Source organism: Gorilla gorilla, chromosome 23, assembly GCF_029281585.2.
Source record: "Gorilla gorilla gorilla isolate KB3781 chromosome 23, NHGRI_mGorGor1-v2.1_pri, whole genome shotgun sequence".
Taxonomy (NCBI): domain Eukaryota; kingdom Metazoa; phylum Chordata; class Mammalia; order Primates; family Hominidae; genus Gorilla; species Gorilla gorilla.
This window is the reverse complement of record NC_086018.1, coordinates 18,790,013-18,803,863: the sequence shown is the minus strand read 5'-3', so window position 1 is coordinate 18,803,863 and position 13,851 is coordinate 18,790,013. Positions and strand designations below refer to the sequence as shown.

The 13,851-nt window shown below is 41.4% G+C and overlaps 1 protein-coding gene across 1 annotated transcript in view; it reads left to right on the top strand.

The window, feature by feature from the left end:
* Window positions 1-13,851, top strand: part of LOC129529664 (uncharacterized) — a 38,608-nt gene that overhangs the window by 12,455 nt on the left and 12,302 nt on the right. Inside the window, exons 2-6 of the mRNA XM_055375048.2 lie at window positions 3,108-3,166; window positions 3,635-3,659; window positions 6,602-6,688; window positions 11,589-11,654; window positions 13,654-13,715. Of these exons, the coding sequence (XP_055231023.2) occupies window positions 3,108-3,166; window positions 3,635-3,659; window positions 6,602-6,688; window positions 11,589-11,654; window positions 13,654-13,715 (299 nt within the window). The remainder of the gene's footprint in view (window positions 1-3,107; window positions 3,167-3,634; window positions 3,660-6,601; window positions 6,689-11,588; window positions 11,655-13,653; window positions 13,716-13,851) is intronic.

Genomic DNA, 13,851 nt, shown 5'->3' with positions numbered 1-13,851 from the left:
TGTATTTACTTTAATAAATTTGTGGTAAGTCACTTCCATTCACATATTAATTTTTTAAAGTAATAAGTATGTGTCTTGTCTACATGTGAAATAAAACACACATTTATTTTTGTGCTTTGGAAGTCATCCAGAATCATGGAATTGGCAATCACAGTCAATCACCCAACCTACTCACCTTTCCAGTGTAGTCTTAGTCAAATTTTTTTTTGTTATCCAATGAGATGCAGTATTTCAACTCAGAAAGATAAATAGAATGAATTGGTAGAGACTATTAACTAAGAACATACAGTTTTATTTATACTCAGAAGCAAGTAGATTATGTACATATATATGAAGATAAAAATTAAGAGGATAATTGTGTAAATTTGCATGTAGTGAGCTTTGAAAACCTGTTTACTTCTTAATGCTGTTTTGATGTGTTGTGTCTTTGTTCTCCCGACCCATCATCCAGAGCTCTCTGCAGGAGCTAAGTGCTCATCAGTTCCATGACTTGGAAACTGTCTAAGTTTAGAGGCACTTGTATTTGTTAGTAAATAAGGCAAGATGATATTGTTTCACAGGTTTTAGCGCAGAAGAATGAATAGATAGGCTGCTCCACCCAGTACACTGGTGTTCATTTCATGGTCATCTCATCTGTTAACCATGGATATAAAACACTTATCTTCAATGATCTTCCTGTACATGTAAAAACATACCTGTCTACATGGCAGCAGTTGGACCTCACAATGTGGATTGTGCCTTTACCCTGGAATGTCTATGATGCCCTATCGACCATGGTGATGGGATTAGGGATCTCTTGCCCTTTGCTCTGCCACTGTCTGTGCCAGCCAGGCCACTGTGCCATTGTGGCAGATGGTGATGCCCTTTGTGTGGAGCGCACTGAGTGTGCGCTGAGGCAGAGTCAGTGCTTTTGACAACTTTATCTGCTTCTTTCAAAACTGGGTCTGCATTATGATAAAGTGGTCGGTTTTAGGCCAAGCAGGTGTATGTCATAGAACAATGACTTGGGAGTTCAGAATCCTGGGCGTGAATAAGCCTCTGAGCCTTACTAAGCTGTGAAATCTAAAGCAAGACATTTCACTGATAATTAAGCCTCATGAGCACTTATACTGTACACTTTACCTACATCAAATCATTCGGCCATCACCACAGACAAATGGCATGATTGATTTACTATCACCTTTCGCTGGGCAGAAAAAGACAGAGATGAATGTGCCCAAGCTTATGAGCCCCTCAGCAAAAGAGCCAAGATGGGAACCCAAGCATACAGCCCCAGTGCTGAGGCTCTGAACTATTGACCTGCCCTCAGCACTCAGCCTTGGGATCATGAGTCACTGTGCAAGGGAGTTCCAACATCTGCATGTATGTGTGGAATGATCTGAGCCTGTAGAGTTCCTACACACTGGCCACATTATAGGGTGGTGTCTGTGGTCACACAGCTCAGGGCAGGTATTAGTACATGAATAGCTTAGCTGTGTCATAGTCTTTATGTGAAAGGCACATAAAAGCCCAAATCCTTTTGAACTGGTTGCGGATTTTGAGTTGGAGGACAACACTTGGGACAACCGGTCACATTCCTTCAGTGCGCGGTCACTCCTCAGCACATGTCCCAAAGCCGGTAAATAATGGGAAGACCCTGTACTGATGTTTGATGGCGTTATGAACTTCAAATGACCCCTATAGAAATGTTAAAAAAAAAAAAAAAGTCTGTGAGCTACACAAACTGGGGACAAGACAAGTAAGAACACAAAATACCACTAAATAATGAGCCTCATGTGTCACCCTGCTTGCAACTCCCTCGGCAGCTGGTTTGAAGAGCCTCAGTGCTCACCAGGGGCCATCTCCGCGCTCTGCCCTCTCTCGCTGTGGGTTGCCTGGGCTGAACATAGGCAGCCCCTCACATGATGACTGCAAACACAGGGCAAAGGAAGACTGAACGGAAAATGTATGGTTATAGTGGTTATTTTAAAATATAAGTATTTCAGTATTTTCTAATCTTTAATAATTGATTATTTTTAGGGGAGGTTTTTTTTTTTTTTGAGACAGAGTCTTGCGCTGTTGCCCAGGCTGGAGTGCAGTGGCATGATCTCAGCTCACTGCAACCTCTGCCTCCTGTGTTCAAGCGATTCTCCTGCCTCAGCCTCCCGAGTAGCTGGGACTACAGGCACGTGCCACCACGCCTGGCAAAGTTTTTGTGTTTTTAGTAGAGACGGGGTTTCACTCTGTTAGCCAGGATGGTCTCAATCTTCTGACCTCATGATCCACCCGCCTCGGCCTCCCAAAGTGCTGGGATTACAGGCATGAGCCACCACACCTGGCCTGATTTTTTATTTTTTTATTTTTTGAGATGAAGTCTCTGTCACCCAGGCTGGAGTGCAGTGGTGCAATCTCAGCTCACTGCAATCTCTGCCTCCAGGTTCAAGGGATTCTCCTGCCTCAGCCCCCTGAGTAGCTGGGGTTTTTTTGTTTTTTTTTTTTTAGTTGAGATGGGGTTTTACCATGTTGGTCAGGCTGGTCTCGAACTCCTGACCTCAAATGATCTGCCCACCTCCACCTTCCAAACTGCTGGGATTACAGGTGTGAGCCACTATGCCTGACTGATTATTTTCATAACCAAGAAAAGAAATAAATATAATTAATGCTGGTGCATGGTATTAAATCTAGTTTTTAAAAAATTCACACATAAACAAGGCAGAACCCTATACCCTCCATGATAAATGCAGTAGCAGTGTATGTGGGTCTGTGGAGGTTGAAAGGGACTTGGTAGATGTCAAGAAGGTAGTGGCAGTCCTGCTGGGCTTTTAAAGGGTCTGAAGAAGTGACAGGATGCTGTGGTTGAATCCTAGCATGTATTTTAGCATTTGTTCATTTGGAGTTTGATTATTTCACGTTGCTTTCATTTGCCATTACCTGGAAAGCCAAGGGCTCTACTCTCATTTCCTTGCTGCTCTTTCTTTGCCTTCCTTGGTCCATGAAGAAGATGGTCCAGGAGAAGCTCATTCCATGCTTGTTAACCAGGCACACCCCTAAGTTCCAGTCCCTGAGTCATTCATGAGTAGCACTGCCAATGAACTGACAGCCATGCTGTGTCCCTCCACATCCCCTAGGTGACTCAAAGAAGCCTTCCAAAAAGCGTGTGAAAAAGGAGACCTACTCTACTACCAAGGTAAAGTAGCCTGTCTTTGCCTAAGATGTAAATGTTGTTTTCTTGGATCCTTTATTTTTCAGTTGATATCAGCTATGGGAAAATTATCCACTACATTATAGATGTTAGATAATATTTCCTTGGGGATGGAGGAGGTGTATTTTACCAATTGACACCTGATTCCAGAGGACGTGCAAAATTGGCAGTGTCAGACAGTACACTGCGTGTTAAGGGATGTTTTCTTCAGGAACAAGCTTTCCACTTTAGATAAGAATTCTGCAATTGCTACTCAAAAATTACCTAGACAGAAACATTCTTCCAGAAAAGCCCCTGTGCTTTCCTAAGGGAACTCTACTCTAGAGTTGGGGCTTTTGACTTGAACCTTATTTCCAATCTTGGTTACCCAGAGTTTCCAAGTGAACAAAAGACCTGTGTGAGCCATCCATAGCATAGCCTGATTCTCAGAGTGTTTTCCTTCTCTAATTACAGGTGACTTCAGGGAGCACATTCAATGGTACGTATTCTGGAATCACTCACTGGTTCTTAGAAAAGGATTCTATGGGAAATCTGGAGCTTAACTGCTGGCTTTTGTCTGGAGAGCCTCCATGATCCAAGACATCTGGTGGGAATGAGGATGTGGGGTAGAGTAAAAGAAACTGGTTTTCCAGGTGACATACTCTTTTTATCTATGTATAGTTTCTGGGAACGTGTTCACATTAGGTTGTGTGTGGGTATGTGTGTATTAGGGCGGGGGTGGGGTGAGGTGGTCTGTGTGCACGTCTGCATGATTTGCTTGTGAATGTGTGTCTATGTGTGTTTCCCCCAGGAAAAAAATGTGTTTACCCAGCACAAATCTCAGTGCCATTTTTCTTAATTTAACAAATCAGACCACATACTTTACTTACATTAGTTCACACCTCATCATCATCATGCCCATATGTTGTGAGCTTGTTTATTGAGCCCACATGCCAGATGGAGAAACTAAGCCACATAAATGAATGTGCCCTGGTTCACTTGCTGCATAGTGAAGAGTCAAAATGTTTACTCATACGGCGCTAACGTTGAAGGCCTGAACTACAACCTCTATTTATCAGCCAGTGAAGAGATCACTATTCACCATGCAAGGGAGTTCCAGCACCCTCTATGCCTGGAATTACCCACTCCTGCAGAGATCCCAAACGCCATCCCTCACATAAGAGAGCCTCATGATCTCATAATCCAGGTAGCTATGTAGGCATCTTCCTGCAGGTGTCACATAGTCCTTAGTGTGAAACCAACATAGAAAGCCCATGTTTCTGATCAAATCACAGGTTCTGAAACACTAAGGGAGGCACTAAGTAGGGCAATGTGGTACCTGCGTGTCATAGCTGGGTCTCCTCAAGACATGGATCAAGTCCAATAAGAATTGGGGAGATGCTTTAGAGTCTTGATGGAGTTATCACCACAAGCCCTCTGAGCTACACACTTTAGGGATCATGACCATTAAGTACTCAAATTACCATTTGGTTGTTATCCGGGTATCCATCATCCTTGTGGCAACTCTTGTGAAGCTGGTGTGGACAGCCTCAGTGCTGGAGCTGTGCCTCCCTTCTGAGTGGACCCTTTCTGTGTTAGCAGGTGGGTACAAGCATGGGGGTCAGCACACTCAGTGGATTTACACACACAGCATTGAAGAGTAAGGCTGGGCTTCGTTATTTACACATTTTCAATAAATGATGATCTTCATAACATAAAATCAATGATGTAGTACACTAGAATACTGTCCCTAGTATTGAATCTTGTCTCTCAACAAAGGGTTGCTTAAAGTCACATGACAGATTCCATTCAACTGATGACACATGCTGTAGCAGCAGTTAAAGCAGTCATTTGAAAAGGCTTTTACTATAAACTTCTGTGTGAGCCTGAAGTGGGGGATAAAGGAGGTGATTAGCTCCCCTGTGCCATGTTTCTATTATGTGCGTGGTGGAGGAAACTTACACAGGAAGGTGACGGAGAGAACAGAGCAAAGGATTGGACAGGTCCATTGAACCCATGAGACTATGGTGAGGTTAGTGAATGAGATTGGTCATTTTAGGTCAAATTTTACCCAGAGCTGGTGCAGCCGCTGCCCATTCTTAGCCAGACCTTATTGCAGGCAGCTCTGATCAATAGTCAAGGAGGCAGTGGGGGTTGCAGACTTTATTCATTAAATCACCAAAGCACCAGCCCACACGGCCACTTTTCCAGTTAATTCACAGTAGCTTGCATATTCAGGTTTGATCAGTGGAAGGGAAGTTACTCTTTGCAGACCCATCTTTTGACAATCATTTTGCAGTGTCGGAAGGTCTGAGCAGCCTCAGGAGGCAAGCAGTCCCTGGTCCCTCAGTGTAGTCACTGGAGGAGACAGTCACTGAGAGGCAGCTGGCAGGGTGAAGGGAAAGGGGAGGCAGGCCACAGAGATGACAGCCTTTAAGCTGTCATACTGGGGAGGTGAAGGATCTGAAAGAGGAAGGAGAATTCTTTATCATTAAGGACCTGTCCTTATCTCAGGCATTTCCTCCAGAGCATCACCTTTGTCCACCCACACACCTTGGGCTAGGAGGACTGGAGAAAGACAGTGAGGGGTCTCTTGGGTCTCTGGCACAGGGCGTGAGGAAGAGGTGGCAGTTTTTCAGGAATCTCTCTCTCTAGGGAACCAAATACATTTCCCATCTCAGGTCCTTCACTCAGCGGGGTTGAGGTTCTGCTCGTCACTTATCATCTCTGAATGTCAGCACCCTCAAGTGTAAAATCTCAGCCACAGCCCCTCCTCTGCACCCCCTGCAGGGCTGATGTTCTCCATAAACCATAAGGCATCACGCCCACGGAAAAGCCGAACAGGAAAGCATGCTCCACTGCCCCGGAGCCATCCAACTTCCCCCTCCATATTCCGCCACTGCTAAGTGTCCAGCTTATTCCTCCTGGCATGTAGTAAACACTTAGAGAACATTACTGAAGTACCAGTCCTCTCTAAGGTTTTCCTGTATTTAGTGATTTTTTAGCCCTGTACTGTGATACTAAGAAGTAGGGCCTAAATAGGGCCTAAAAAGTATTGCTAAAATTACATTATGACAGTGCAGAGAACTGAGGGCAGAGGGAGGACATGAGCTTGCCAGGTCCACATGGCTTAGTGGAATTTGAATCCAGGCCCCCACTCTGCACCAGCCCTGCACTCACAGTCATCCTGCTGTGTTCTCCTCTCCAGGAAGGCACTGCCCACGCAGTCTGTCTGATAGAGGTGTTGAGTGCTCACTGAACTCTGTGATCTTCCTGAAACCCAACTTTGATTCAGTGGGCTCTGCTTGGAAGCCTGTAAAGAAAAGGATCATAAGTTTAAACTTAGAACAGATTATCACTATTTTCCCTCTGGTCTTCTGTCAGCAAGATGTCAACAGCCCTATCTATTGTAAATGCATTAACCAGCATCTTCTCTGATAGAGAATACAAGAAGATATGCTGTGCACACCAACCAGTGTCAGAGACCTCCTGGCTCCCGGGTAAAGAAGAAGAGGTACCCACAAGAAGGTACTGTGGAAGTTCATTAATTAAGTTGATTCAAGAATAGCAATTGCGGGGAGTATTCAGTGTCCCATATGTAAGAGGAAACTATGAAGAGACTAAGCCATATTTTTTAATGTGTCAGGATTCTAATTTGCCTGGTGAGTAAATATTGCTACAACCACAAAAGTAAATATCTACTTAAAAGTCAATTTTGGTTCATGTTTAATGATAGACAATGTTTCAAGCTAATGTCTAGAACTTACCTGGTTGTTAAACATAAGCATGGATCTCCCTGAAAGAATGGTGCTATATTATTATTTTTCAATTAATATATTTCTTTAGAGAGTTTTAAATTGACATAAAAACTGAGCATATGGCCGGGCTGGTGGCTCACACTTATAATCCCAGCACTTTAGGAGGTCAAGGCAGGCGGATCATCTGAGGTCAGGAGTTGGAGACCAGCCTGGCCAACATGGTGAAACCCCATCTCTACTAAAAATACAAAAAAATTAGCTGGGTGTGGTGGCAGGTGCCTGTAATCCCAGCTACTCAGGAGGCTGAGGCAGGAGAATCGCTTGAACCCAGGAGGCAGAGGTTGTAGTGAGCCAAGATCATGCCATTGCACTCCAGCCTGGGTGACAAGAGTGAAACTCCATCTCAAAATAAATAAATAAATAAATAAATAAATAAAAATTGAGTATATAATACACGAAGTTCCCATATTATTCTGTCTCCTCACCCTCACTTCCTAATTTCACCTATTAGTAACATCTTACATTACTGTGGTACATTTGCTAGAATAATGAGAACATATTGATACATTATTATCTGAAGCCTACATTTGCATAATGTTCATTCTTTCTGTTATACATATATATGAATTTTGAAATATTTAAAACATTATGTTCACCCTTATGGTCTCATAAAGAAAATGTTCACTTCCCTAAAAATCCTCTCTTCTCATTAATCTCTGTCCTCTTTCTCCAGAAACCTTGGCAACTATTAATATTTTCACTATCGCTTCAGCTTTGTCTTTTCCAGAATGTCATATAGTTGGAATCATATATTATGTAGTTTTTTCAGATGAATTTATTGCACTAAATTGATGTACGCTTTAGCTGCTTTCATGTCTTTTTTATGCCTTAATGGCAAAAAATGGCACATTAAATTACCAAATAATATTGCATTAAATGAATTTTTGTCTTTTTATTCACCTGTTGAAGAATTCGGTAGATTTCATGAGAGAAACCATCTGGGCCTGGTGCTTTCTTTTTCGGAATGCTCTTAATGTGAATTCAACTTATTTAATAGACATAAGATTATTCAAATTAGGATCCTAGCATGACCTTGGGAAGATTGCCTTTCAAGGAATTGATACATTTCACTGAGGTTATCAAACTGCGGTCATAGAACTGTTCATGATATTCCTTTTAATGCCTAACAGTTCAGTAGAGATGGCTCCTCTTTTATTTCTGAAATTGGTCATTTGTGTTATCTTCTTTTTCTTGGTTAGCCTGCATATCAATTCATTCATTGTAATGAGCATATCAAAGAACCAGCTTTTGGTTTTATTGATTTTCTGATGATTTGAGTGTTTTAATTTTATTGATTTCTGTGATGTTGTGTATTACTTTTACTTGCTTTCCATTGCATTCCTCTATTTTCTACAGTTCCCTAATTGAAACATGATATTACTGATTTTAGGTCTTGTGATTTTTAGTATATTGCATCCAATGCTATAGATTTCCCTCTAAGGACTGCTTTTGCTACATCCAGAAATCTTGCCAAGTCACATTTTCTTTTAATGTAGTTAAAAGTATTTTTAATTTTCTATTGAGACTTCTTCTTTAACCCATGAGTTATTTAAAAGTGCATTGCTAATTTGCAAATATTTGGGGATTTTGTGGCTCTTTTACAGTTGTTGATTTTTTGTTGTCAGGTATGTGTTGCAAAAGCAGTCGTCTACCTCATCTTGCCACCACCCAAGATGGCCCAGGATGTGGGCTCTCCCTGAGTGAATCTTTGGCAATCTGCCAACCTGATGTGTTCGGCCTCCTTCTTTAGTCTGAGCTTGCCTTCTGCTTAGAAAGGGCCATTCTCAGTTCTGGCAGGGAGTTTTCCCAACATTGAGAAGGTGGCATTCTTACTCCCCACTGCAGCCTGCACCTCTGACCGGTGGTCAGCAGACAGGACAGAGGTCCTCATTAGACAGAGTTCAGCGGGGTCTCTGACCAAAGTGCATCTTCAGAGTCTGCACCTACCCACTGTGACCACGGGCAGGCTCTGAGTCCTAAAGCAGGAGGAACTGTGCAACCATCCTGATTGGAAATTTGTGAGGATCACCGTGTTACTCAAGTAAGGTCTTTGGAAAGTGTCGTATTACTACTGTTTGTGAACTGCTTGTTGGTGGCCTGGCTGAGCCACACACTTTATGAAAACCAGGACCCCTCAGCTGGTGTGGGTGTCTATGCAGCCTGAGACCCTCATGTGAACAGCCTTGTGGCAGCTGTCTTTGCCCCTTGCCACCATCAGTGCCTCCTTGTTCCTGGGCACTGCTTTCTCTGATGGTGCTCCATTGTTTTCCTGCACCTCAGTGTCTACAGCTGGATGTCTCTTCCGCAATCTAGGCAAGGGGGCATCAATGGCACTTCTGCTGTGGCACTGCCCTCCTTCTTAGCTTGTCTTGCTCTGTCTTAGGCTCCCTCAAAGATCCCACCCTTCAGGTTCTTCCACAAGTTTCTTATTGAAATCCGAGCAGAAAACTATGACCAATATGACCAATCCTATACCCACTGAAGACATGAATGAAGAATTAAAACAATTCTCCATGGACTCTACCATATAGATCCCTAGAAGTAATTTCTAAAAAAAAAAAAAAAATGAAGGAAGATGTAATAGTTTTCCATAAATTAGAATACCCTACATGTACAATTAAATGAAATGGCTAGTATAGTCTTGAAACCGAAACCAGATAAGGTAAATTAAATTCTGTGATATTTTAAAATACTGTAAATTCTGACTAATGTGAGTTAATCTCAATATATGAAATAGTAGATTAACATTGAAAATGCAATAAATAAAATTAGCTACCTCAAGAGTTTAATGGAAAAAAATGTGATTATTGCAATAGATTCAGGAAATTCATGAATAACATTCACCCTATATTTGTAGGACAACCATCTGATTAACTTTAAGTGACCTGTGACAACCATTTGAATTAATGCTGCTTTCACAGCATATCTCTTGGCTTGTTAAAAACCCGAGAAGAATTTCCGTAACATTAATTTATTTTTAACACCTATATTGGGTGTGAACCCACCATAAAGTTTGCCCACTGAAAAGGTCTACAATTTGATGCTTTATTAAATTGATACTGTGTGCACCCATCACCACGATCTAATTTAAATATGTTTCCCTCACCCAAATTCTCTCTTGCGCACTGGCAGTTAATCCCCACCCCCATCTCCAGCCCTAAGCAATACTGCTGTGACATTCCGTCTCCACAAATTTCCCACTTGCTTAATAGAAATGGACATATATATATATATTTGGAATCTGACTTCCTTCATTTAGCATACTATGTTTGAAGTTAATTGACGTGTTAGCACGTGCTGGTCATGTGTTTTCCTTCATAGTCTGCTGTGTTTACTCATACAGATAGTGTTTATTCATTTATCAGTTAATGGACATTTAATTGTTTTGTTATTTTCTTTGATGAGTAATGTAGCTTTGAGCATTCATATACAGTCATGTAATGCATAATGACATTTTGGTCAAAAAAAATTTTATTTTTCTGAGACCCAGGCTGGAGTGCAGTGGCACAATCTTGGCTCACTGGAACCTCCACCTCCCAGGTTTAAGCAGTTCTCGTGCCTCAACCTCCCGAGTAGCTGGGACAACTGGCACACGCCACCATGCCTGGATAATTTTTGTATTTTCAGTAGAGACAGGATTTTGCTGTGTTGGTCAGGCTAGTCTCAAACTCCTAGCCTCAGGTGATCCACCCATCTCTGCCTCCCAAAGTGCTGGGATTATAGGCATGAGCCACCACACCCAGCCTAATTTTTTTAAGAAACAAGAGAACTGTTTTCTAAATTACTTTTGCCAATTTATATTTCTACCATGATGCATAGCACTAATTTCACCGTACAATGTATGGTAGGCCCCAATATGTAAGAAATGATGAAAGTAACACATAAAGATTAGTATAAAACAAATGAGATTATCGTTGTTGCTATCATCTTTGTCAAATTCTGAAAACAATCTATTTTTATATAAATATGCTTGGCAACATAGCTGAAAAACGCATTATCAGTTACATTTATCAGTAACAAAGACATAAATTTGAAGGGGGAAAAACACTTGTACTAACAATGCAATGTCAGAATTAACATAAAAATTCTGCTGGTCACTTTGGAATATTTAATTGCCTGGGGCAGTGTTTAGTAGACAAATGAGCATCTATGGAGCACCCAAAGTAGGGGAATCAACAGAACTTGGGTTTGAAAAGTTATCTGGGTTTAGAGCATGAAACTTTGTTAGAGGACACACACCTTGCATGAGCGAGGTGCCTTGGTGTGTGTGGATGTATCATTATGCTTGGAGGTACAGCGTAATGGTGGCTTCCTCCAGAAAGGGACATTTGGGGTAGATTCATTCCATCTAGACAAGACAGCCTGATGTGGCATGGACATGAATGGAGGTGAAATGGTCAGTAGTTGAGAGGATCAGTCCTGACAAGGGCCGAGGTGAAAAACCTGGGAACCCCTTCAGGTGCAAAGTCTTCAGCTGAAAAAGGAGGTGGTCACAGGAAATACTGAGACGGGTCAGCAATGCATGGGAGACAGAGTTCTTGGCCCTGCAGGGTGAGTAGTGTGGATTCTCAAGTTTTCTCCTCTCTCCATTAATTTCTTTCCCAATGCAGATGACTTCCATCATACAGTCTTCAGCAACCTTGAAAGATTGGACAAGCTTCAGCCCACTCTTGAAGGTAAAGGAAGGCAGCTAACAAGACTGGCATCTGGGCTTGGCTGTGCGTGTTTTCTATCGTGGGGAAATATATATAACACAATATTTATCATTTGAACCTTTTAACCAAAGTGTGCACTCCATGGCATTCAATATATTCACAGGGTTGCATAACCAACACCACTATCTACACCCACAATTTTGATGATTTCTTACAAAACCTTGTCCACAATAAGTAATATAGCACCTTCCCCCTATTTCCAGCCCATGGTGATTCCTATCCCACTTTCTCTTGTATGAATTTGACTATTCTAGGCACTTCATGTAATTACAATTATACAATATATTCCTTTTGTGTCTGGCTTATTTCACTAAGCATAATGTTCTCAATGTCCACCCATGTTGTATCATCTATCAAAATTATGTTCATTTTTTACAGATGGATGATGTAGCATTGCATGCAGACCACCTTGCTTTTATTACATTCATTTGTTCACTGATGGTTGGATTATTTCCACCTTTTGGCTCCTGTGAAAAGTGATGCTATAAACATTAGTATACAAACATCTGTTTGATTTCTGTTCTCTATTCTTTGGGGTGCCTAAGAGTAGAGTTCCTGGGTCCAACAGGGGTTCTATATTGAACCTTCTGAGCCACTGCAGACTGTTTTTCACAGTGGCTGCAACTTTATCCATTTCTACCATCAATGTATCGGGATTACAATTTCTTTACGTCCTTCTTCACACTTATTTTCCTTTAAATCATCCTAGTAGGTGTATATTGGTGGCTGCTTGTGTTTTTCATTTGCATTTCCCTAATGACTAATGATCCTGAGCAGCTTTTCGTGTGCTACTATCTGTGGCTGTATCTTCTTTAGGGAAATATATGTTGAAGTCTTTTGCCCATTTTTAAAGAGTTGTCTGATTTTTATTTAGTTAATTTGTTGCTGTAGATTTTTGAATATATCTTAAATATATTTAAAATATATTCTAAATTTTAGCCTCTTACAAGATAAATGATTTGCAAATATTTCCACCTTTGTGTAGAACTTTAGATTCACAAACTTCATTAATTTGTATGAAATCCTCAGCAGTTGACCCCAAACAGATAAGACTGAAGCAGTATTTTAGGAATAGTTGAAAGTATGATCACCACAAAACATAAGCGTAATCAAATCCTGCAAGCTACATGTAAGGCACAATGACAAATAAGGCAGCAAAGGGCCATCTGGTGATTAGTTCACCACACTTGTTGCAACTGTTTGCGCTGCAGAGTTAAAACACACCAGCATTCAACCCATGTCTCCTCTCTTGAAGTAAACTGTCGTATGTTGGCTGGCCTGAACAAGCGTAGATATTCTCCATCCTCAATTAATATGCATGCATGACAAAGAAAAGGAAGCCTGGATGAAAAAATATTGTGTGATTAATAATTATGCTTTAATTAATTTTAAAAGATATAATTTCAGTACTTCTAATTCTCCCATCAGCAGTTATAACAAAGGATTAGTGAATAAATACCATAGACTGTTTTGCCTAGAATTGAATCCAATCTATCTATTAAACTTTGCTTTTATTCAAGTGCAAAATGCTAAAATACACAACTGCAGTGACAGCCACTGTGGATCCTCAGAGGTAAAAGTAGTCTTGGGACATAAATCCTGCAAGCTAATATTGTTTTTACAGGTTTAGAAAACCATTTAGCTGGGTTTCAAACCTCACAGTGTGAGCAGTGGGACTCTCATCAAACTATAGCATGTGCTTCAGTACCATTTGTAGACTGACTCATTCCCATTGCCTTAAGTTGCCATCAGCAAAATGCCAGGGACTCTATTTCTTGCTCCTTAGCTCCTCGTTCTTGCCTGTCTTTCCACGAGGGAAGATTTTCTAGCAGGAGCTCAAGCTGTGCTTTTAATGAAACACATCCACACACACTGTCCTGTTGTCCACATTAAGCAGAGCTCCCTGAATAACTCATGAACAAAAGCATCTATGACTAACCATTGCTCTGTGTCCTCCTAGCCTCTGAGGAGTCTCTAGTTCACAAGGACAGAGGAGATGGAGAGAGGCCAGTCAACGTGAGGGTAAGGTTGCCTTGCTTTCTCTGAAATAGAAATGTTCCTTTCTTGGTGTCTTTCTTTTTCAACTGACTTTACATGTGAAAAAATGACAATGTCCATGACAGGTATTAAATGCAGTTTTCTGAGGGGGAGGAAGAAG